Here is a 26697-nt window from a genome sequence, read left to right on the forward strand (position 1 = left end):
TTATAAAACTGTACGAAACTGAAATGTCAATACCTTAATTTTAAATACCTAAATATTTAAAGGTCAATTTTTGAAGAAGACCAGATGGGTTGGGACCAGAGAGTTTACTCAAACCTGCTTGCTGCTTTCTTGCTGGTCCTTGGCAAACTGGTAAATGACGCAACTTCCTGTCTTTAAATTGATTTCAACATAAAAGTCCCAAAGCAGTCTTTCTGGTCGCACCACATGATATTCTATAAAATGAAGAGCGCCGGACAAAGTTTGCTTATATATTATGATGGAAATAAAATTACAAATGCTTAGAAATTTTGTACAGGACTAAAAAACGCTTTGAAAATCATGTTAAATAGGGCAGAAAAATATATATAAATTTATATATAGATTAAGAGTCATTTTAACCGCTAAACATGCGGTGAAATTCTCTGGTGACGAGACCTTTTACTAACAGACCTTTTACTTGCAGCTTTCAGTTTTGCTTCTCATAAAAAGAAAAAAATACAAAAATGTTGTAAAAAAAAAAAAGTAGTGCATATAATTTATATATTTATTTGTCAGGGACAGCAATGGCCAAACTGACCCGGGGCATGTTTAACAATTGAAAAGATAATCTGAAATCCCCCCAAAAATTTTAACAATCAGTGTGAATATTTAATTATTAACTCCATTACTAAATATTATATCAGTATTTAGTGCAGTGGTGTTCCTTACCACTAACAGATAATGCTTCAAATAGGATAATTCACCAATATGAAAAAAATCCAATATTAAAACAAAACATTGCAATGTTGTTTTAGTTTTAGCAGGGGGTGATTTTGCAAATGAGATGAACCATTTTCATATTATATGTTGATTAATATAATTAAGACAAGCAGAAGAAGTTTCATACTGAAAAAAATACTTTTAACTATTTTTCCTAGATCTTCAAACTTTAAAATGGGTCAAATTGACCCCTAACAAAGTTAATTTAATATTTACAAAGTCAAAAAATCTTTTTGTACAGTGAACACCAACAGAAATAAAACCTACAGCTTGAGTGTTGTAATGTAACTCTGTAAAGGTAGATTAGATGATATATTATATATTTATAATGTTAGTAAACAGCTGTAGAGCTTTACTTCACTATATCTCCTTCAGTATTACATATAGTATGTGATTCATCTCCAAACTCTATTTTTATTCTGAAATGGGCCGGTTGCCTGTATATATAAATAGCCCTCGACCAGCCGGGGTCCAGATCCGATTACAGAAACACACTGCTGATCTGATCTGCTGGAGTTTAGTTACAGAAATCTGATTTTAATGAATTTAAACTGAATTAAAGATCAGAAGGAGGAGATGGGGGTCTCTACAGCAGTGTGTGTTCTTCTACTGAACGCAGTATTCATCTCTACACTCGCAGGTAAGTGAATAACTATGTGTGTGTGTGTGTGTTTGAGAATCTGAGTCATTAGAGAAATTGAAAGTAAATGTTTTAGTAGGTTATATAATATTAGTACAGTTATAAATCACTCTGAACTATAGATCAGACTGTAATATAGTTATTACACAGTAATAACAGCAGTAATCTGCTATTCCAGCATCAGATCTGCTTTATAAACTGTGTAATAAACTAATGGTAAAGTAAATAATCCACAGGAGGCCATTTCACAGACAACACCAGCTACTGAGTCCCTGACCTTCAGATCACAGCCCATATAGAGGAATTTTTTTTCAATAGAAACACACTTAAGATTATTATGAAATAAAGCAAATAAACAGGACATGCAGACATTATCATAGTAAAAATATTGATTTGAATAAAAAATGAAGACTGTGAAGCCACCTTTTGCTGCTCCCAGACAGCTTACTAGGGTTCATATCCGGAGACTGTGCTTTATTTTCTAAATATTGCTTAACAATTTGGAGGTGTGTTTGGGGTCATTATCCTGTTGTATCCTGATGAAATTGGCCCCAATCAGGCACTGTCCACAGGTAAGGCATGGCATTGCAAAATCATGTGGTAGCCTTCTTTCTTTAAGATCCCTTCCACTCTGTATAAATCTCCTATTTTACCACCTCCAAAGCATCCCCAGACCATCACCCTGCCTCCACCATGCTTAACAGATAGCATTAAGCACTGGTCATGCATCTTCTCATTGGTCCTGTGCCTCACAAATGTTCTTCAGTTTGATCCAAAGACCTTAAACTTGGACTCATCTGTCCACAACACCTTCTTCCTGTAATGGGGGGAGAGCAGTAGCTCTCCAGCCCAGAAGGTAGAAGGACCCAAGTGCAGAGCAGCAGATCTCAAAGCAGGTAAACCCAAGAAAAAAGGAAAAATAGCAATAATAAATGATTGATATATATATATATTAATAGGATATTTAATTCTATATATACATATGTGTATATATATATATATATTAATAGGATATTTAATAAATATATATATATATATATATCTATATATAAATATATAATTCTTATTATTCAACCCCACCCCACGTGGGGATCGAACCCGGGCTGTCGCGGTCACGGCCCAACGCTCTAACCGCTGCACCAGCGAGCGGATTGGGACGCGGCCGCTTTAATTACCCTTTAGAACAGCCTCCGAAAGGGGCGGAGCAACCGAAACGGGCGGAGAATAAAACGTGCGGAAAACAAAACAAACCGGAAAACGGGCGGACAAACACAAAATGGCGCCGAGCGCGAGTAAGGGAGAAACAGAGGATCGCCTGGGAAGCGAGGCTGCCCCTTATTTTCGGGGAGGAAAAGGAAGAACTTCCCAACTAAAACAAAAGGTAGGACTCTTGGTGCTTGTGGGTGAACTGCGGTTTCGCCGGGGGGGAGGAAGGGGGAACCGCGGGGAGCCAAACAAAGAGAGTCAGCGCGCTGCCGCTGCTACACACACACACACACAGACAGACACACACAGGCTTGAGGGGAGGGGAGCACACTGCTCTAGCCTCACCAGACTCGAAAGAGAGAAAATGAAAATTAAAGAGGAGACGAGGAAACAGCGGTGCTGCTCGCCTCGCTCACAGAAAGGTTGGTCGCGGCACTTGCCGTAGATAGTAAGAGAAAAGAGCCGAGGCTCGCTCGAAAAACGGGCATAGATTCGCTCTCACAAGCTTCAAAGATCCAGCGCCGAGTGGCTAGTTGGCGTTGCTTATAAGCTGTTGAAAGCAGGTGTTGATAATTAGCCAATTAACCCTCGGCGCTGGCCTGGCGCGCCCTCCGATGCCCTGGAGGACGCCTCGATCGGGCACCAGCCCTTACAGGACCCCCCCTCCGAGGGGCGGCACCCGACGGCCCTAAACCCGCCGCACGGTCTCGCCGAAAAGCCCTGACCAGTTCCGGGTCCAAGATGTGGCGAGCTGGTACCCAGGATCGCTCCTCCGGCCCGTACCCCTCCCAGTCCACCAGATACTGGAGACCACCGCGCACCCTTCGGGAGTCCAGGAGCCGGCGGACGGTGTAGGCGGGGCCACCACCAATGGTACGGGGACCCGGGGGAGCAGCCGGACCCAAGGAACAGAGGTAGGGCTTAAGGCGGGACACGTGAAAGGTCGGATGGATCCTTTTAAGGGCAGGTGGCAGGGCAAGCTGGTACGCAACCGGATTGATCCGACGGAGGATCTTAAAGGGTCCCAGGTAGCGTGGGGCCAGTTTGCGTGAGGTATCACGCAACGGGATGTCTTTGGCCGACAACCAGACGCGTTGACCGACGCGATAAGAGGGGGCGGGTCGCCGCCTCCTGTCTGCGTGGTGCTTCTGGGCCACCCTGGCAGACAAGAGGGCAGCCCGGGCCTTCCTCCAGGCTCGACGGCAACGGCGGACTGTTTGGTCGGCCGAGGAGACTCCCGTGACCGTCTCCTGTCCCGGGAAAGCAGGCGGAGCATACCCAAACTGGCACTCAAAGGGAGACATCCCCAGAGATGAGTGCCAGAGAGTGTTATGGGCATACTCCGCCCACTTCAGCTGCTCAGACCAGGTGGACGGAGCCGAAGAGACCAGGCAGCGGAGGGTCCGTTCTAGGTCCTGGTTGACCCTCTCTGTCTGGCCGTTGGACTGGGGGTGAAACCCGGAGGATAAGCTGACTTCTGCCCCCAGCAAACGGCAGAAGGCACCCCAGAACCGACTGGTGAAGTGTGCTCCACGGTCTGACACAATGTCAGAAGGTGGTCCGTGGATACGGACCACCTGGTCGAGCACTACCTCGGCTGTCCCCTGTGCGCTAGGGAGCTTGGGCAAGGCTACAAAGCGTGCAGCCTTGGAAAACCTGTCCACTATGACTAATATCACGGTGTTGCCCCGAGATGGGGGCAGTCCCGTGATAAAGTCTAGGGACAGGTGGGACCAGGGACGCAAGGGGACTGCCAGAGGGTGCAGCAGACCCGTGGGTTTGGTTCTGGGGTCCTTGTTTTGCGCGCATGTCGCACAGGCGGTCACGTGTTTGCGCACGTCCTGTTCCATGCGGGGCCACCAGAACTGACGCCGCAAAAGCTCGAGCGTACGTGTGACCCCTGGATGCGCAGCCTGAGGTGAAGAATGCCCCCAGGTGAGCACCCGTCCCCTGAGGGATGCAGGTACGAACTCCCGGCCAGGAGGTCCATCTCCCGGACCTGGATCAGTCTCTTGGGCTTGCCTCACGGCATCCAAGAGACCCCACCGAAGGGGTGCCAGGATTCTGGCTGCAGGCACAATGGTGGAGGGACTGCCCGGAAGTGGGAGGGGCTCCCACTGGCGAGAGAGGGCATCTGGTTTGACGTTCTTCGACCCGGGACGGTATGACAAAGTAAAGTCAAACCGGGTGAAGAACAACCCCCATCTGGCCTGGCGTGGGTTCAGGCGCTTGGCCTGCTGAATGTATGCCAGATTTTTGTGGTCCGTCCAGACCAGAAAGGGGTGTTCTGCACCCTCAAGCCAGTGCCTCCACTCCTCCAGGGCAAGTTTCACCGCCAGGAGTTCCCGATCTCCTACGTCGTACCTCTGCTCCGCAGGGGTTAGACGGTGTGAGTAGTAGGCGCATGGGTGCAGTCGGCCATCCGGTCCTGCCCGCTGGGACAAGACCGCACCCACGCCTACTTCAGAGGCGTCCACCTCCACGACAAACGGGAGTCCGGGGTCAGGCAGTCGAAGAACAGGAGCTCTGGTCAATAGATGCTTGATAGCATCAAACGCTTCCTGGGCTTCTGTGGACCAGCTGAACCGCCCCGACGTCTTCCTCGTCAGAGCGGTTAGCGGGGCAGCCACAGTGCTAAAATTCCTCACAAACCTTCGGAAGAAGTTAGCAAAGCCCAGGAAGCGCTGGACCAGGCGCACAGATGTGGGCTGGGGCCAGTTCTCAACTGCCTTGACCTTGGTGGGGTCCATGCGCAGAGTGTTATGGGACACAACAAAGCCCAGAAACGAGATGGTCTGCGCATGGAACTCGGACTTCTCCAGTTTGACGTAGAGGTGGTTCTCCAGAAGTAGTTGGAGAACCCGTCGGACATGGGTAACGTGTTCGTCCACCGAGCGACTGTATATCAGAATATCGTCCAAGTAGACGAACACGTACCGGTCCAACGCCTCCCGGAGCACCTCGTTGATATACCCCTGGAAGACAGAGGGGGCGTTCATCAACCCGAACGGCATCACCAGGTACTCATAGTGCCCGGACGGGGTGATGAACGCCGTCTTCCATTCGTCACCCGCCCTTATTCTAACCAGGTTGTAGGCACTGCGCAGGTCCAGTTTGGTAAATATGGTGGCCTGCTGCAGTGCCTCAAAGGCGGATGACATCAGGGGTAGGGGGTAACGGTTTTTTACCGTGATTTTGTTGAGACCCCTGTAATCTATGCAGGGCCTCAGCCCGCCATCCTTCTTGCCTACAAAAAAGAACCCGGCGCCAGCTGGGGAGGAAGAAGGTCGGATAAATCCCAAGGCAAGGGCCTCCTGGATGTACTCCTCCATCGCCCGGCGCTCAGGGCCTGAGAGAGAGAACAACCTTCCCCTGGGGGGACTAGTTCCCGGGAGAAGGTCAATAGCCATGTCGCAGGGGCGATGGGGGGGCAGGATTTGGGCCTTCTGCTTACTAAAGACCTCCCGGAGGTCTAGGTAATCAGAGGGTACCCGGGAAGGGTCAGGGCCCCTGGAATCAGGGTCCGCACCCTTGGAAGCCCTGGGAGGTTGGAGGCAGGACGATCGACAGGCTGACCCCCATGCTACCACCGAACGGGACAGCCAGTCAACATGGGGGTTATGTCTCTGGAGCCAAGGAAAGCCCAAGATCAGCTGCAAATCGGGAGCACTGATAACATACAGTGTGATCTGCTCAGAGTGTGACCCGACTCGCAGCATGACAGGGCGTGTTTGGTGAGTTACCTCCCCTGGCTCCAGGGAGCGCCCGTCGATCGCCGCTATTGGTAAGGGCTTCCCTAGGGGTACTAGCGGCAAGGCGAGCCTTCTGGCCAAGGTGGCATCTAGAAAGTTGCCTGCTGCTCCTGAATCAAGGAAGGCGGGGAGGCGGGCCTCAGAACGCCCACACCCCAGTGTGGCATTGAGGAACACTCCCGTAGTGCGAGGGGACCCTGGCCGGTCCGTCAGGGGGCCCTCTTCCCCTAACGGACGTTGGGGTTTAACGCCAGCTCGGGACAGGTGGCACGCTGGTGCCCTGGAGCCCCGCAGTAGAGGCACCTCCCTTCACGCATACGTGCCTCGCGTTCTTGACGGGGAAGGCGAGTGTGCCCCAACTGCATGGGCTGGACCCCGTGGTCAGGTGGGCCCTCGGTGGCCCCTGATGGCCCACTACCCGAGAATTGGCCACGAGGCCCCCGGGGGGTGGTACCTGAGCCCCGCACCTTGCGCCTCTCCCTCAAGCGGTTGTCCAGCCTCTGGGTGAGCTCAATGAGGTCGTCAAGGGATGCTGGAGTATCACGATGAGCAAGCTCGTCCTTGAGTTCCTCATTGAGCCCATGGTGGAACGCGCTTGCCAGAGCGCTGGGGTTCCACCCGCTTTCAGCCGAGAGCGTGCGAAACTCTATGGCGTACTCTGACACCGACCTCCTACCCTGTCGTAGGTTTAGGAGGCGGGTCCCCGCCTCCTCTCCTCGGACTGGAAGGTCGAACGTCCGCATGAGGGCTGCCGCGAATAGTTCAGCGGTAGCGCAGACGTCCGGTTGGTGTTCCCACACCGGGGTGGCCCACGCCAATGCCCTTCCAGAGAGGAGGGAGACGATGTACGCCACTTTAGCACGCTCCGACTGGAAGCGGGACAGCTGAAGCTCAAAAGCAAGGGAGCACTGCAGTAGAAACCCCCTGCAGCCTCCCGGCTCACCCTCGTACCGCACCGGGGGCGGTAGTGGGGGCTCCACTCGAGGCCCCACAGAGGGTGCGGCAGCGGCCGGGTGTTCAAGATGAGGGGACTCAGGCCCAGGCTGGGCTGGCTGTGCGGGTGGGGGTGGATTCGGGGCAAGCACAGCCGTCAGGCCCTGCAGCTGGGCCAGGATCTGCTGCAGGACCTGCTCATGTCGCCCAATGACAGCCCCCTGGTTGCCCAGGGCGAGCTTAACCTGCTCGAGATCCGACTGCTCTGCTGGATCCATGGTTGGGCTGGATCTTTCTGTAATGGGGGAGAGCAGTAGCTCTCCAGCCCAGAAGGTAGAAGGACCCAAGTGCAGAGCAGCAGATCTCAAAGCAGGTAAACCCAAGAAAAAAGGAAAAATAGCAATAATAAATGATTGATATATATATATATATTAATAGGATATTTAATTCTATATATACATATGTGTATATATATATATATATTAATAGGATATTTAATAAATATATATATATATATATATATCTATATATAAATATATAATTCTTATTATTCAACCCCACCCCACGTGGGGATCGAACCCGGGCTGTCGCGGTCACGGCCCAACGCTCTAACCGCTGCACCAGCGAGCGGATTGGGACGCGGCCGCTTTAATTACCCTTTAGAACAGCCTCCGAAAGGGGCGGAGCAACCGAAACGGGCGGAGAATAAAACGTGCGGAAAACAAAACAAACCGGAAAACGGGCGGACAAACACAAAATGGCGCCGAGCGCGAGTAAGGGAGAAACAGAGGATCGCCTGGGAAGCGAGGCTGCCCCTTATTTTCGGGGAGGAAAAGGAAGAACTTCCCAACTAAAACAAAAGGTAGGACTCTTGGTGCTTGTGGGTGAACTGCGGTTTCGCCGGGGGGGAGGAAGGGGGAACCGCGGGGAGCCAAACAAAGAGAGTCAGCGCGCTGCCGCTGCTACACACACACACACACAGACAGACACACACAGGCTTGAGGGGAGGGGAGCACACTGCTCTAGCCTCACCAGACTCGAAAGAGAGAAAATGAAAATTAAAGAGGAGACGAGGAAACAGCGGTGCTGCTCGCCTCGCTCACAGAAAGGTTGGTCGCGGCACTTGCCGTAGATAGTAAGAGAAAAGAGCCGAGGCTCGCTCGAAAAACGGGCATAGATTCGCTCTCACAAGCTTCAAAGATCCAGCGCCGAGTGGCTAGTTGGCGTTGCTTATAAGCTGTTGAAAGCAGGTGTTGATAATTAGCCAATTAACCCTCGGCGCTGGCCTGGTGCGCCCTCCGATGCCCTGGAGGACGCCTCGATCGGGCACCAGCCCTTACACTTCCAATCTTCTAATCTGTCCGAAGTCTTTTGTCTGTGGCCTATCGCAGTCTTTTCTTGGCCAGTGTGAGGTATGGTGTGTGTATGACACTGGTGTTTGATAGGTTCCATTTAGTGCAGCTGTCAGTTGACAGCCTGTAAGACGTCTTTCTCACAAACTGTACACTCTAAGATTTTTTATCTTCTTGCACAGTTGTGCATCGGGGCCTCCCACTCCTTTTTCTGTCCTTGTTAGAGACAGAGTTTGTGTCTCCCTTCGAAGGGAGTAGTGAACAGCATGGTAAGATATTTTCAGTTTCTTGGCAATATCTCGCATTGAGTAGACCTCCTTCCTTCCTTCCTTCCTTAACACAACACTGGACTGACGGGTCTCTAAAGAAAGTTGTTTCTTTCGGGCTGATTTGAGCCTATAAGCAAGCCAACAACTGCTGATGCTTCAGATACTAAACTAAAGTATAATCTCTAACATCCACCAGCTCCATGGTGTCATCATGGAGGAGTGGAAGAGGATTCCAGTGGCAACCTGTAAATGTGGCACAAAACAAAATATCTTAGATTTTTTTGAAATCGTGAACATTTTTATGAGGGTTGAATACATTGCAAGGTACTATTTTTTAGAAACTCGTTAATTTATTTGGCTTTGTATCTCTTTCAGAGAAACACTCCCTGTTCTACATTTACAGCGCTCTCAACAAAGACGTGTCTCTACCAGGAATCTACGAGTTCACAGCTCTGGGGCTGCTGGATGACCGAGAGATCGACTACTACAACAGTAAGGAGCAGAAGAAGATTCCTAAACAGAGCTGGATGATGGAGAAGATGCAGGAAGATTACTGGGAAAAAGGAACCCAGTCTCGCAAGAGTAAAGAACAGTGGTTCAAGGTCAACGTGGAGATTCTGATGCAGAGGATGAACCACAGTTACCAGGGTTAGTGATTCATCAAATCTTCATTGTTTCCTTCCCAGGGGCGCTACACATGGAGGCATAATCAGGTACTTAGATCTCTTGCAGGTGCACTTGATAAGAAACGGTTAGAAGTTAATAACATGCCCGTGGTAGGTTGCAGTAGGGTAATCACGTTTGTGCGTGAGGGGCAGCATAGTGGAGAAACAGCACAGTGCTTGAAAACTGCTGGTAAGTGGGCCAATGCACGAGATTGGAAGTTATTAGTGGATGTAGGTAGTAAACTGCAGATCCCAGAGTGCATTCTGGTTACAACCTTGAGGCCGGATGTAGTGTTGTACTCTGAAAGTAAGCGGATAGTGTATTTTATAGAGCTGACTGTTCCGTTTGAAGTCGAGGTAGATGGAGCTTATGAAAGGAAAAGGCTGAAGTATACAGACTTGGTGGCTGAGGTGAGAGAGCGTGGGTGGCAAGCGTATATTAGACCGGTAGAGGTAGGTACTAGAGGCTTTGTTGCGAAGTCTGCCACAAGACTGCTGTCTAAATTCGGAATTAGAGGTCGTGTGCTAAGGACTGTAGTGAAGGGGTTGTCAGATGTAGCTGAAAGATCTAGTCAGTGGTTGTGGTTCAGAAGGGCTGAGGCTGTGTGGGGAAGGGAGTGAGTTTGTGCTTCTACAGCAAGCTTGGAGGGGGGTGGGTCTGGGACGCCAGACTTCACTGTTGAGCCTTCTGGAGGTGTCGTGGGCCTAATTCAGCGAAACACTGACGAAGGAAGGTGCCTGCCTGATGACCCCTGAGAAGAGCTTGCACTGAAGTTTGTGTTAGAGTTTGGATGAAGGGGATTGGTGTGGTCCTGCTCTTGTAATAATTTGTCTCATGAGTTTTTGTAGACGTCTGAGTACTTGGCAGTTGAGGCACGGACCATGAACATAGTTCGCTATGCTTCTGGATTCTTGTCGAGCCAGTATCAGATGGTAGTGGTTGCTGTGTTCTGCTCACGCAACTTATAATGTGATTTATTGTGTGTGATTGTGCTTAGGTAAGTGTGTTGTTGCCATAGTTAAAGGAAGTGAGCTTAGATTAAGGAGGGATTCTGTTTGTTCATAGGTTATTTTTTGGTAGGTCTGTTACTTGGCAGTTGAGGCAATGGACCATGAACATAGTGTTAGGCTGTGCTTCTGGATTCTTGTCGAGCCAGTATCAGATTGTGGTTTTGCTATTGTTGTTAGTTGAGTGAGTAGTAGATCCTGGCTGAGCCCTATGCATAACCCCAGCTGTTAGGTGCAGGATTTGTCAATTTCCTGTATTATATTACTTCTCTCGTGATCTGTGTCGGTGATTGTGATGGTCTTCATTTTCTCCTTCTTTTCAGATCTTCATGTTCTTCAGTGGAGACACGGCTGTGAGATCGATGAGTCCAATGGACAGGTGACGTTTCTGAATGGGATTGATCAGTACAGTTATGATGGATCAGATTTTCTCTCCTTTGATAATTCACACAGGGTCTGGGTCGCTCCGGTTCAAGCTGCAGAACCAACCAAGAGGAAATGGGATGGAGTTTCCATCCTGAACCAGTACACCCAGGGCTACCTGGAGAAAGAGTGTGTGGACTGGCTCACCAAATTCATGGAGTACGGAAAAGAAACACTGAGAAAACACTGTGAGTTTCTTTAAATTACTTACTCAGAACATCCATAGCTAATGTTGAACATCATGGTACTTTGGAGCTCAAATACTACCAGAAACAAGCCTCACAATAAACTTATTGATAGCTCTACACAGTTCCTAGAATCCAAATGTCACAAAGGCCAGAAACAGGTAAGACACACGCAGATTAGAATCAGCTATTTTATTAAAGATGGTAACAGAACTACAGGTAAAACCAACCACAGGTGTAGCTAGAAACAGTAAGGCAGCATAAACAAACAACAGAAGGTCATAAACAGAAGATTAACAACACAAACCATGGGCAAGACAAAGAGCAAGGTCCAAAAAAAGGCAAGGATACAAACCAGAAAACAATCTTAAACAGAAGGTTTAAGTTAAAGCAGTAGTCAGTAAAGAAACAGACAGAGGTCATACATGAAAAGCAGAGAAGATAGAAAGAACGCGAGGTAGAAGAGCTAGAGACTAGATTTAACACCAGGCACAGAGAACAGGGAATAAGGGGTATTTATACAGGGCTGAACAGGTGAGAATAATCAGACTCGTTAGTAGGATGGAAAGTTTGTGATAGGCAGTGGCACGTGACTGGGTGGAGTCCCAAAGAAATTATGACTACGTTCTGGGGTCTTAAATTATATTTATCAAGGTCTTTAAAATGTCTTCACACTTGAAAGTCCGAACCGTGGTCTTAATCAAGGTTCATGTGTTGCTACATTGTATATATTTGGTCCGCTTATTTTTGTTTTCACACTGCAGTTTAGGGAGCGCACTAAAGAGCTTTGTGTGATATTCCTACATCCTTTCATCATCACTTACGTATCGATGCGTTTTCTATAACTTGACGATGATTGGTTTTAGAAGGACATGCGTCTGACGTTGGCGTGTTGATGATAATTCAGCGGGTGGTTCATTCGGCAAGAAGCCTTTCCAGGATCAGGATAAAATAAATGAACAGATTCATTTCGCCTCCATAGTAGAGCTGCTGCTATTGTGTTTTATATCAGGTACAGTACTCTAGATTAGTTTAAATTCACCAAACGATCGAGCTCGTCCTGAAGCAGCTGAACCACGCCTCATTTTTCCTGCTTTTCCGTTTATTTTGAGAGGGTACTGACTGCAGCCTGCAGGAAGGCGGAGTTAGACGTCCAGTGCTTCCAGCTCCGCCCACTTTGTTAGTGTCATGCCGTCCAGTCCCGCACACTTTGTCAGCATCATGTCTTAGCTCCGCCTCTGAACGGAAGTAAACAATGTAAACAAAGGGCAGTTAGTGGACTTTAAATATAATGTGCCGCGTCGTCCGGGTTAAATACTGTGTTACACTACAAGCTTGCGAGACTGACGAGGCGTGGAATGGACAAAATGGGCGGGACTGGACTCGCTGGATGTCTAACTCCGCCTTCCCGCAGGCTGCAGTCAGTAGTAGTTGGTTATTTTTCTTCTTCTGCTGCCGTTGTTGAGGAACGTCTGCTCAGCTTCCTGTAATCGGTCCGAAAGTTCGACCCATCTAGAACAGCGCTTTCACACTGCAGGAGAACCGGACCATGGTTCAGAAGATCCGGACCGAGACCACCTCTCTTGGTCGGACCAAAATCCGGTCCTTTGGTCCGGACCGCGGTTTGCGGCCCCTTTCACACCTGCTACTTTGGTTCGGACCAAACTGAAAAGTCAGAAAGTCCGGACCAAACAAGGCAGGTGTGAAAGCACCCTTAAAAATTAAATTTGACTTTTATAATGGTGCAAGAACCCTGTTTTTGCACAATGCTTGCTGTTGTGTTGGTCAACTAGTGCAAAAACTAATGATTGTGGGGAAAAAGGAGACGCTTTTGGGGTTTCTGGACACAGCCAGAGACTAGATTCAATACCGGACACAGAGAACAGGAAATGAGGGGTATTTATACAGCGAAGCACAGGTGAGAACAATCAGACCAATTAGTATGAAAGAGAGTTCTTGAGACAGTGGCAAGTGACTGGTAGAGTCCAGGGGAGAGAGCACAGGGGAATTCTGGGAAGTGTAGTCCTGAGTCCATGGCAGGCACACAGGAAGTGTTGTTCTCTTTTCAGCTCCTCCTGATGTTCATGCATTTGCAAAGAAATCTGTTCAAGACCCAAAAAAGGTGAGCCTGACCTGCCTGGCCACGGGATTCTACCCTAAAGACGTGGATCTGAGTGTGAGGAAGTTCGGCACGTCAATACCTGAACATCTGATCACATCTTCTGGAATCAGACCCAATGATGATGGAACCTACCAGCTGAGGAAGAGTGTGGAGATCAATGGTGATGATCCAGCAGATTACGACTGTTGCTTGACTCACAGCTCCCTCACAGAACCAGTGATGAAGAAATGGGGTAATTATAACTGTGATTGGTGACACTTATTGTAGATTGTAACCATTAATTCTATTTTATTAGAGTTGTAGCAGTAGTTTCTCAGTAAATGTGTAACCCTGCATGCACACAAATGTTTGTTTCTAGTTGGTGTGTTTGAGGCTGAATCTCTGCTTTGTTGCGAGGGGGCTTGGCCATCTTTCACTTTATCCACGCTTCATTTTCCTCCAAATTGAATTTGTGTAAAACTGCATCATATAAAGCATACAAATACATTTGGGGATACAAATGGAGAACGGTAGAAGTTCACAGAGCAGAAGCTACAAAACTTCCTGATCTTGGAACCCCATGTATGTGATTGGTCCAAAAGATTTGTTTGGCCAATGATTGTAGAATGATGCTTCGATGCATCATAATTAATTTGCGTAAAGTTAAGAAAACCTAAATTCGCTGCCGCTTGACGCCTCCCATAGGAAATGAATGGTTGCCTGTCGCTTTATCACCTGCCAGTGTGAATGCAGGGTAAGAAGTGTTACAAATTCACTTTCACACCTGTACAAAAGTGTGACAAATATTTCCATTCTTTCCTCAGGTATAAGTTTAGATACTAGAGTTTAAAATACTACAACTCAAGCTTTTCACTCTTTAAGTAAAAGAGTTTAAAAAGTACTGGTTTCAAAACTACTTAAAGTATAAAAGTAAAAGTAACAAAAGGGGAAAAAATTAAAGCCATTAATACCAAAAGCTTAGGCCACGCCCACAGAGTCCTATAGTGCACTATTAACCCACCCACCCCTCCCTCCCCAAAACACATTTTACTAAAAGCTATAATGACTATAATGTTAAAATATTAAAATGTTAATGTAGATTATATAATTTATATAATAAGCTGGATATATGCTGATTGTAAATGAATGTATTTTAGTAGAATAAAGTAAATATATTAAAAAGCTTAGTTGGATCACAGTATAAACCAATAGGGAGTCGGAATGGAATATGTTTATACCTCTCCTCATCCAATCACAATCAGATTCACTCTATCTGGATGGAGAGATTTATCTGGATAGGGGTTGTATTAAACAGATAATTGAAGAGATAATTAACATTTATACTTAAGTAATGTAATTAAGTATTTGTACTTAGTTACTTTACACCACTGCTATTTTTATTAGGTCATAATTTTCAAAAGACCCGTAATAAGTAAATCAGTGAATGTGTTTCTTTCATTGATTATTTATTAGTGTTGTATGGGTACCTATCTGAGGTTATGAAAGGATATTTACGTGTGTATAGCGCCACCTACTGCATGTGTTGGGTTATGCATGTTCATTTACATTAGTAACTCTGGGCGGCTGGTTTACTTTGTGTTTCTGCAGAAATATATCCCTGTGATTGATGTTCAAATCTGTTCTCTTTACAGTAAAAAACATTAACTACGTTGAACTGGCTCTGATTGGAGGAGCAGCTGGAGGGGTGATGGTGATCTTGCTGATTTTGCTGGGCGTGGTCCTCACAGTTCTTATAAAGAAGAGGATGGATGGTGAGTAAAAGTGTTTCAGTACAGATTCTGTTTAAAGAAGAAATATAAGAGTTAATATTAAAAACTTCACCACTCACTACAGCCTCAATCTCTTTACAGATACAGAAAAGCAGTAAATATATGATGAAACATGAGAAAAATACACTATTCTGTATTGGAACATTCATATTTGTAAATGTCAGAGGAGAACTCTGGTGTAAAATGGACTTTTATTGTAGTAAAACATGATAAAAAGTCATTTCCTTTAATGAATAGCTCACCTCTGCTCTCCTACAGCTTTCTGAGATCCAGAAAGTTTGTTCTTTTTGCCCAGCACTCTCTTAAACGGTCGCATCAGGGCATATTTTGCTCTGATAAATCACATATTACACCGTTACTAAGGCTTAAAGTAACTCCACACGGAGAGCACTGACAAACTTAAAAAGTGCACAAGAAGCTTCTTAAAAACCACTGTGTACATCCTATAACACTAGCTTTAGCTCCGAGCTCCACCATCACTGTACTGATAATGACATAGACATATATATATATATAGACTCCACATATCCTGCCTCCTGGCACTGCTGCTACACCAGGAGGCAGGCTATGCGGAGCCTATGTATATATATGTCTGTCGTACACTAAAAAAAAATGATGAGTAAAATTTACTTTTAAAAAGTTTCAAAACTTTCTGCATTTGCTTTTTTTTAAAGTAAATTTAATTTCAGATAAATTTAAGTAACTTCAACTCGGTTTCAAGACTTAAATGTTACACAGAGTAAATAAGTGAACTGAATTTCAGTCAATCCTTTCTTTTAGTAAACTTTACTTTATTTATTTTTACTGAATCAATCCTTTCTTTTAGTAAACTTTACTTTATTTATTTTTACTGAATCAATCCTTTCTTTTAGTAAACTTTACTTCATTTCTGCAAACAAAATTACCTAATTACAATTACTTAATTTATACAGTATTACTCAGACAATTTAGGATACAAAATATATTGAATTAAATTAAATGTATCTGAAATTAAATTTACTTAAATAAAGCAAATGCAGAAAGTTGCGAAACTTTTTAAAAGTAAATTTTACTCATTTTTTTCTGTTTATATCTGTTTTTAATAAGCTTCTTCTGCACTTTTTAAGTTATTAATGCCTCGTTTTAAATGTCAGGGAGAAGGTGTAAGAAGGTGTGGAGCTACTTTGAGCTGAATAACGGTGTAAAAAGCGATTTAATGGGCAAAATATGCCCCGATACGGTCGTTGTAAAGTGTTGGGAAAAAAGTACAAAATTACTGTATCTCAGAAAGCTGCAGCAGAGCGGAGGTGAGCTATTAAACAAAGATAAGAACTTTTTATCATGTTTTACTACAGTAAAAGTCCATTTTACACCAGAGTTCTTCTTTAAATAAACCAAGAGATATTTTTTATATATCCCACTCCTTTCCTGGTTAAGGATCCTTTTGGCTTTTTATTTATTTTACGATGAAGATGATCATGTTTGTTACTTTATTTAGCATCAGGGTTCAGAAACACATTCATCATCTCCTCAAACTCTGTTTCAATACCAGGACTTTTGTATTTTTGTACAATTTCTACTAATTTTATATAATTTAGACATTTCAGAACTTATTTATTGGTTATATATCCTTTTTTTACTGAATACATTTAGTTTAAAGTAATTATTTCATTAAGAGCATATAATTTATTTATTTATTTAAGTATATATATTTATTATTTATTATTTGTATTTCAGGTGGTGCAGAACATATGCAGAACGTCTCTACTATTTCTCAGGGATATAGAGCACAGGGTAAGGGTAATTGTGGTTTAATTATTCTAATCTTAACTATTAAATGTCAGAATACAGTTTGAATACAGTTTTCTATGGTTAATGATTGCATTATATATTGTATTATACATGGTGTCTTTTAATGGTAGGAAACGCACTGCTTGTAGCTCATCTAGTGAGAAAATCAGGCTTGTGAAAAATTATTATAATAAAATTAATTATATTAACAACATATTTATAATAAAATGTAATGAAATATGTGAGCAAGATATAAGCAATATAAAAGTAATATATTTGCTGGAGAAAATGAGAGATGAATCTGTTGGAATCTGTAAAGTTGGAGTGCGTTTGTGAACCGCCTGCACAGCGGAGCTGGGGGTGAAGCTGCTCATGCTTCTCCTGTAGAAAAACATGAGAAAATAAACCAGTTTTACAGCTCAATAAACATCGTTTTATACGCTCTGATCAACACATTCACACCAGAAACACGACAGATACTATCTGTACACTGTAAAATGTGATAAGCTGATCTTACTTTAAAAAAATGAGGAAACCGCTTGCCTTGAAAAAGCTAAACAATTATAACTGTTATTTTTAGGTTAAGTTCACTTTATGCTCGCTATTTAAGTGTAGTCAAATCATAGTTAAATCTACACAGTTTACTTGAGTTGTTTCTACTTTAAATAGCCTGGAAATGCAAGTAGTTTTTTTAAGTGTGTAAAACCCGATAAGTTGACTAAACTCAAAACTTTTGTTGTAACCGATTAAATTTTAATACATTTTAAGTTCATATAATATATTCTTTAAGTACAGTGAACTTAACAAATACATATATATACACTGCTCAAAAAAATAAAGGGAACACTCAAATAACACATCCTAGATCTGAATGAAACAGACACAAAAATCATCAATGGAAATAAAATTTATTAACCAATGGAGGCCTGGATTTGGAGCCACACACAAAATTAAAGTGAAAAAACACACTACAGGCTGATCCAACTTTAATGTAATGTCCTTAAAACAAGTCAAAATGAGGCTCAGTATTGTGTGTGGCCTCCACGTGCCTGTATGACCTCCCTACAACGCCTGGGCATGCTCCTGATGAGGTGGCGGATGGTCTCCTGAGGGATCTCCTCCCAGACCTGGACTAAAGCATCCGCCAACTCCTGGACAGTCTGTGGTGCAACGTGACGTTGGTGGATGGAGCGAGACATGATGTCCCAGATGTGCTCAATCGGATTCAGGTCTGGGGAACGGGCGGGCCAGTCCATAGCTTCAATGCCTTCATCTTGCAGGAACTGCTGACACACTCCAGCCACATGAGGTCTAGCATTGTCCTGCATTAGGAGGAACCCAGGGCCAACCGCACCAGCATATGGTCTCACAAGGGGTCTGAGGATCTCATCTCGGTACCTAATGGCAGTCAGGCTACCTCTGGTGAGCACATGGACGGCTGTGCGGCCCTCCAAAGAAATGCCACCCCACACCATTACTGACCCACTGCCAAACCGGTCATGCTGAAGGATGTTGCAGGCAGCAGACCGCTCTCCACGGTGTCTCCAGACTCTGTCACGTCTGTCATGTGCTCAGTGTGAACCTGCTTTCATCTGTGAAGAGCACAAGGCGCCAGTGGCGAATTTGCCAATCCTGGTGTTCTCTGGCAAATGCCAAGCGTCCTGCACGGTGTTGGGCTGTGAGCACAACCCCCATCTGTGGACGTCGGGCCCTCATACCATCCTCATGGAGTCGGTTTCTAACCGTTTGTGCAGACACATGCACATTTGTGGCCTGCTGGAGGTCATTTTGCAGGGCTCTGGCAGTGCTCCTCCTGTTCCTTCTTGCACAAAGGCGGAGGTAGCGGTCCTGCTGCTGGGTTGTTGCCCTCCTACGGCCTCCTCCACGTCTCCTGGTGTACTGGCCTGTCCCCTGGTAGCGCCTCCAGCCTCTGGACACTACGCTGACAGACACAGCAAACCTTCTTGCCACAGCTTGCATTGATGTGCCATCCTGGATGAGCTGCACTACCTGAGCCACTTGTGTGGGTTGTAGAGTCCGTCTCATGCTACCACGAGTGTGAAAGCACCACCAACATTCAAAACTGACCAAAACATCAGCCAGACAGCATAGGTTCTGAGAAGTGGTCTGTGGTCCCCACCTGCAGAACCACTCCTTTATTGAGTGTGTCTTGCTAATTGCCAATAATTTCCACCTGTTGTCTATTCTATTTGCACAACAGCAGGTGAAATTGATTGTCAATCAGTGTTGCTTCCTAAGTGGACAGTTTAATTTCACAGAAGTTTGATTTACTTGGAGTTTTATTGTGTTATTTGAGTGTTCCCTTTATTTTTTTGAGCAGTGTATATTTATGCATTTGTATGGTAATTAGGTAGGCAGTCCTATCCTCGCTCTAAAGCAGGATTGATCAACTGCTGAATCAGACAGAAGCAACCGCTTTCCAACTACTCTAATGTAGCTGCTTTTATTTGTCTTTTATAAGGAAGTAATTACAGAAAAAAATTTATGATATGGATTTAAACATATTTGTCTATATAATCTGCATTATGGTAATAGAATGGTTGATGATAAAACTGTGTAACTATTTAAATTTACTCACTTTTTTGGATCTCAGGGCTTTTCTTTAAATAAATCTTCAGCCAGTCCACACAGGTCTGAAGGACCCTGTTTTGATGGTGTTCAGTATTCCACTTCTTCTCTCTTTCACTGGCCTGTTTTACTGAAGCAGACCACAGCTGTAAGGTCCAGTTATAGGAGATGAGATTCTCTCCATCATAGCTGTATTCATTAGTGAAAGAAAAAACTGTCATGGAGCCGTTCTGCTGCTCTACAGCTTCACATCCATACTTCCAGTGAAGGATATGATCTCCTGAAATACAATCAGAGGAAAGAAACGTCAGAGAGGTTTACCAAGTTAGATTTATAATCAGATCCATCTAAAGACAACATAAACCAAAAGACCTTCAGATAACTCTATACACTTTAGAACTAGCTGTGTTAATTTAGCACTGGAATATTTGCTGTATATATTATTCTCTGATCGGCAGCCATGGTAGAGGAACCGATTTCTTCTATTTTAGCATCTGTAGGCCAGTTGTCAACCATGCAGCTTGATTTAGGGCATATCAGTGTGTCTTTGCTATCGTAACGACGGGAAAAGTACACCATGCACGGCTCAAAACACTACAATGGTTGCTAGGCAGTGTTGGGAAGGTTACTTTTAAAATGTAATCCCTTACAGATTACTGATTACATCACTCAAAATGTAATTTGTAACGTAATCAGTTACATTACTTCAAGTGAGTAACGTAATCTGATTACTTTGGATTACTTTAAATATTGTCATTTTTTTAAGCCTGAATGAATGTAGCAACCACATATTGCATATTATTATTTTATTTTTCTTTCCAGTCAACAAATAGATAAACAAATAAAACAGCCTTTTCAATCACCCTATAAAAATACTTATGAAACCATTTCATCAAACAATTTTATGAAACACTTCTATAAATTGATAATAAAACCATTTAAAACCAAACAATGTAACAACAACTGTAAGTTATCTATTTGCAGGTTTGCCACCAGTGTTAATTTTGACAACAAATTGTGATTTAGTCTTAGTCATAGTCTTGTGACGAAAATAGCATTTAGTTTTAGTCACAATTTAGTCATCTGAAATGTTTTTAGTTTTAGTCGACTTAATGTCATAAGAATATAGTCGACTAAAATTACAGTAAATTTAGTCGACTAAACTGTAAAAGGGTGTAAATGTAAATGCATTTTTCATCAGTTCCCTTGAATTATTAACTATACACTTATACGAAATGAAACGTTTAATAACCACTTGAGTAATATTGTTAATGTTTGAAAATGAAATATATTTTTTATATGATTTAATGTATATTATTATTATTGTAGGTGTGTGACTATATATATTTTACATTTAAAGCATTTTGCTCTAGAAATCAGGTCATAAAACATCTGAATAGTTAAATTATAGTTTGAACAGCGTTGTAGATGCAAAAACAGCTTTTAAATGATCTTATTTTATCTCCAGCACTAACCAAGCACACCTACTGGAGCTACAGTCTATAAATGAGATCAGAAACACACATTCACACACTGTGCTGTAGAGATGCTCTCAGGATGTACTGAGAGACTTCATGAGTTAAAGTGAGAAACTTATGAGAAAGTGCTGTAAGGAATTTACACAGACTTTTGGGTTCATAGACTCACTTATTTTATTGTTTTATTTTGGTTATATTATTGAGTTTCTTTCTGACCTGCTGCTGCTTTAACACTAGCTATATCTTTCCCACTGTGAGACTAAACAGATGATCTGATCTTAATGAGTTAGGGTTCTGTAACAGTTCTACTATTACGACTCCGGAAGAAATGTTGTCAGTTGCACGATTTAATGTTTTAACATATTTAGCAAAACAAAGATACATATATGAAGAGGTTATAATGAAACAGTCTTCTAGTAGAGTCTTTGGCGTAGGCCCCGTCATCGGCCCAGGACTTGATACATCTGGGCTCTGCAGATCCTGTCGTACATTGGAGACAGGGGCGGAGCCAACCCCCGGGCAACCAAACGGGACCAACCTGGAGGCGGTGGGGAAGGAGGAGGGGAAGAACGACCATCAGCGTCTGAAAGGCAGCAAAGGTACTGAATGAGTGATCTTATTTAAAGGCAGAGGGAACAGCTGATTGGATAGGTAATTAGGTGACGTAGCATTGGAGTCTTTAGTAGAACTTTCGCTGCGCTTTCATTTCTACTATTACGACTCCGGAAGAAATGTTGTCAGTTGCACGATTTAATGTTTTAACATATTTAGCAAAACAAAGATACATATATGAAGAGGTTATAATGAAACAGTCTTCTAGTAGAGTCTTTGGCGTAGGCCCCGTCATCGGCCCAGGACTTGATACATCTGGGCTCTGCAGATCCTGTCGTACATTGGAGACAGGGGCGGAGCCAACCCCAAAGTGAAAGAATTAATATATATATATATATATATATATATATATATATATATACCCACCGGTAGATCTTTACTTTATCCTACATCCTGTAATAAATGAAACGTTTGATTAATAATCAGCATAATAATAAACGATACCGTACTTTTGAACGATAGCTCTTTAGCACCGGTGACTGTGGACAGTGAAGCATTTCCTTTTATACCTTGGATATCCCCATGCATGAGTGAGTTTATTAGCATTTAACTCGTGGATTGTGTTAAGTGAGCACATGCTTGATGTAACTAAATGTGGGTGACCTGTGCAGTAACAAGCAGAGTTAACGTGAGTGTAGTGTCCAGTGATGCGCTTGCATTGCGCCAACTTTCCATGCTGTTAGTATGGGCCGATGCCCTTCACTCATACATACGCTTGCTACGAGCCTAAGCGGGGTGCGCCCCCGAAGCGTACGGGCACGAGCCCTTCACTCATACATTCGCTTGCTACGAGCCCAAGCGGGGTGCGCCCCCGAAGCGTACGGGTGGCGAGCCCTTCATTTCATACGTACGCTTGCTACGAGCCCAAGCGGGGTGCACCCCCGAAGCGTTCGGGCGGCGAGCCCTTCACTCATTTATTCATTAGATCATTACATATTCATTCAGTTATCTATTCATCAGAGCATGCGCGGGGAATGCCCCCAAACATACAGGCCATGTGCCTACATTCAAACATTCATTTCTTTCATTCTTTAATTAATTCTGCATCCATCCGATCAATACATAACATTTTGCAGACGCTTTTGTCTAAAGCGACTTAAATAGTAAAGTTCGGAAATAATAGAAGGTAGAAAAAACTTAATACAGGACCTAAAGGAGATCAAAGGGAAGTTGTTTGACAGAGGAGTGAAAAAGGGTAAGAAGGAAGAGACTTTAGCAAGAAGAAAATGGTGTTAGGCGAGGGGTGCGCCCCCAAACATACAGGCCATGTGCCTACATTCAAACATTCATTTCTTTCATTCTTTAATTAATTCTGCATTCATCCGATCAATACATAACATTTTGCAGACGCTTTTGTCTAAAGCGACTTAAATAGTAAAGTTCGGAAATAATAGAAGGTAGAAAAACTTAATACAGGGCCTAAAGGAGATCAAAGGGAAGTTGTGTGACAGAGGAGTGAAGAAGGGGAAGAAGGAAGAGACGTTAGCAAGAAGAAAATGGTATTAGGCGAGGGGTGCGACCCCAAACATACGGGCCGCGGGCCCTACATTCATACACGAGGGCGTCGAGCCCAATCAAAGCATGCGTTGCTGTTAGTGAGGGCCATGCCAAAACATGCATCGAGCCCATCATGCGCGGGGACCGCCCCCAAAGCATGCGTTGCTGTTAGTAACGGGCTGCGCGCCCTGTAAAACGCTGAGCGCGGGGTTCGACCCCTGAAAAAACATGCTGTTAGTAACATGCAATAATCCTCATGTCATGTCGTCTGGGCTGTGAGCCCAAGATAAAGAGGAGATTGTCTCCTGGCATGTGTTGATGTAAATGACCACGGGCCATAATGCATTAAGCTATAGGTATAGACATGTGATAAACAGCAGTGTTGGGAGAGTATCACAGATCGTTTTAATACTGGTTAATACTGTTAGTGAAGCATTGAAACAAAAGCAAATGTTGATGTATAATAGATCATTTAAATCGCCGGATTGATGCACAAATTAACATACTCTAAAGTATGTAGTACTTCCACCGCCTCCAGTGTTTGCTTATAAATAATACTTACTTAGACAGTGTTGAATGAGCTTGCTGAGCGTTCAGCAGTAGGTCCAGTTCTGGTCTAAGTGTGTGACAGGTGTGCTGAAATTACCCGTCTTCTTCAAGTAGCAAAATGGTGACGTCAGCTTCGCTGAGGATGTGGCTGCGTCGTTCCTGAAGAGAGCGACCAGCGTAGCAGGATGGAGATGGTCAGCGTTTCCTAATTGACATTTGACAGGTGAAATCTGACCACTGTTTCGCCATAGGGTAGCTATTAGGTGAAACCAAACAGAGGCGCATAAAGTTTAGAAGAGCGTGAAAGCAGATAGCTGCCCCAGAAATGTAAAGACAGAAATAGGAGTGCACTTTTAGCATTTTAATTGTAAAACAGGGCCCTGTTATCTGCAACAGAATGTTTCGCGCAAACAGTAATGAAGGAAGGAGTAGAGCTTAAATCAGACAGCGTGAGGCATTGAACTGATCAAATAAATATTGTCGGCGCGCGCTCGTGAAATGCCTGTGCGCTTAAATCCATAAAAGCTGCCGTATGCAGTTGAAACCTAGGGAGAATATATATAACTTGTAAATTAGATTTATTTCTGTAAATGGCAAGCTATATTAAATTGAGGAAGAGGATTTTTGCAATGCCTTTGAGGAGTAAGCATATAGCTGGATTAGAAAACGAACTCGGATAATCTGGCTCTTACGACGTTCCTTATTAATTGGCATCAATAATTTTGTAGATAGAAAGTTTACCAATTATGAAATTAATTTATAATTACTGAGTCCCAGGTAATTAAATAGAGCAATGACATAATCGGAGTGCAGAAAGAACAACTTAAATGAGGATCGTGATCACAGCTTCGCGGTCACAACGTATTTTATTAATGATTTCAGAGAAAATAAAAAGTAATGAAACGCACGCGATCATCACCGATCATTTCGTACAGAACTGAGAGGCAGATCCAGGGGCGAGGGTCAAAATTAATAGCCAACAGTCGGCAAACTATCGCCCTTGGAAATAAATACCCAAAACCGACAAACAGAGCGGCGCTCGCACCGAGCGCAGCCGAAGAAACGGCGCCGAGGAGAACAATGAGAAATACCGGACCACAACCAAGAAAGCGAGACTAGAAAAGCCACGAACGACACAGCAAACAGAGAAGACACAAAAGCACCCAAGCGAAATCGCGAACCCAGAGACAGATAATGATACAGATACATAGATATTAAATAGCCCTAAGGAAATGTAGACATCCAGCAGCAACAGCACGATTCATAAGAAATAAAGAACAGTAAGAATAAAGAAACACACTATATACGGATCAAAACACAGAAGAACAGAAAAGATATAAGAAGATTAAATAGAAAAGAAAAGGTAAGAAGAAGATAAGCCGGGAAGCAGGTCAGCAGCAAACAGTTTTAAAACGCAGAGTAAGACATTTTCCTTTAAACTAAGCTTTAACAACTAATGCATTTCACAGGTACAATAATTCGTAAGAGTATCAGCAGTACCATTATTATTATTATTATTATCATCATTATGTATGTTTAATATAAATAAATATACTTATAAATAATATACTACAGTTGGACAATTTATTGCACATCAGTTCGTATTCTAGCATTATATCTAATTAGTACTAGCACCACTAGCAATATTATTAACCATCACAAATTTATTTTTTGTGCTTATTCGATGTACAGCACACGATGAGCTGCATTGTAATGTATGAAGGTGCTACAAAATAAAGAGTAACATCGGCATCATTATTATCATTATCACTATTATTAGTACTAATATAACTACCATTATCACTATTAGTACTATTAATATTATTCCATTATGATTACCGTAAACTAGGCAGAGCAGTAGATGTTGCCAACTGCCATCGAACAATTTACGGAGCAAAGTGCAAGGAGCAATGACACGGAACGCAAGAGACTGAAAGCACTGAGAAACACAAACATGCACATGATACGAAATATGTCGAAGAAGCGAATACGTGAAAACCCAATCATGAGTAACTGTACGTGACAGCAAGGGAGGCGAGGTCGGGGAAGAGACGGCGGAAGAATGAAGCAGTGAGCGGTAGAATGTTAGAATGTAGTCAAAAGTCCGGAAAAATCAACAGAACAGCGAACAGAAGACAGAACGGAAAAAAGAAAAAAGAAAAGAGGTAGAAGAGCGGCCAGCCATAAGGTCAAAAGACCGCGAAGCGGACCATCCACGCGCCGGGGGCAAACGGGCTTCGGAAGGAAGGCAAAAGAAGAACCTTACCTTGTAGGATGACAGCACGCAAGCGCGGGGAAAACCATAGCAGCATCAGCAGAAACAAACGGCCCACCAAAAGCCGGGCCAGGCACGGCAGTAGCTAAACAGGAGGAGGAAGAGGCCATGCAGCAGAGGACCCAGGCAGAAACACACGTGGCAGCGCAGCAGCAGATCCAGCAGAAGCGCCAGGTAGGGCAGCAGCAGCAGCAGCAGCAGCAGAGCTGGCAGAAGCGCCAGGTAGGGCAGTAGCAGCAGCAGCAGCAGCAGCAGCAGATCCGGCAGAAACGCCAGGTAGGGCAGTAGCAGCAGCAGCAGCAGCAGCAGCAGCAGCAGATCCGGCAGAAGCGCCAGGTAGGGCAGTAGCAGCAGCAGCAGCGGCAGATCCGACAGAAGCGCCAGGCAGGGCAGCAGCAGCAGCAGCAGCAGCAGCAGCAGCAGCAGAACCGGCAGAAGGGCACCAGCAGCGCAGGAGCAGCAGCAGCAGCAGCGCAGTAGCAGCAGCAGCAGATCCGACAGAAGCGCACCAGCAGCGCAGTAGCGGCGAACGAACCAGGAGCGCGCTAGGCAGCACAGCAACATTAGAAGATCCAGGCAGGAGCGCGCCAGTCAGCTCAGCAAAAGTCAAAGTTCCAGGGAGAGCGCGCCAGAAGGAGAAAGATACGGGCAGGTCCGCGCCAGCCGCAGCAGCAGCAGAGGCCAGGGGAGGCGGAGCGAAGGCAGAGGGGCCGGGTGAACCGGTGCTCAGTCACAACTTGCCACCCTCTCGAACCGTGCTACTCTAGTACACAAATAAAGTAAAAACGCTAGAAAAAGCCCCATATTCAAACATGCTTCAGCAGGAATACAATAAAGCCGAAAC

At 44.4% G+C, this 26697-nt stretch overlaps 1 protein-coding gene across 2 annotated transcripts in view; it reads left to right on the forward strand.

The window, feature by feature from the left end:
- The window catches only part of LOC111190276 (class I histocompatibility antigen, Gogo-C*0101/C*0102 alpha chain-like), a 163417-nt gene extending 146484 nt beyond the window's left edge, over positions 1–16933 (forward strand). For both annotated transcript variants that reach the window (XM_049472803.1, XM_049472804.1), the window contains 3 exons: positions 13262–13546; positions 14946–15065; positions 16800–16933. In XM_049472803.1, coding sequence (XP_049328760.1) covers positions 13262–13546; positions 14946–15065; positions 16800–16918 — 524 coding nt within the window. In that variant the 3' untranslated portion in view covers positions 16919–16933. The remainder of the gene's footprint in view (positions 1–13261; positions 13547–14945; positions 15066–16799) is intronic.
- Positions 16934–26697: the final 9764 nt, after the last annotated feature.

This window comes from Astyanax mexicanus, unplaced genomic scaffold (genome assembly GCF_023375975.1).
Source record: "Astyanax mexicanus isolate ESR-SI-001 unplaced genomic scaffold, AstMex3_surface scaffold_31, whole genome shotgun sequence".
In the NCBI taxonomy this organism is placed as follows: Eukaryota; Metazoa; Chordata; class Actinopteri; order Characiformes; family Acestrorhamphidae; genus Astyanax; species Astyanax mexicanus.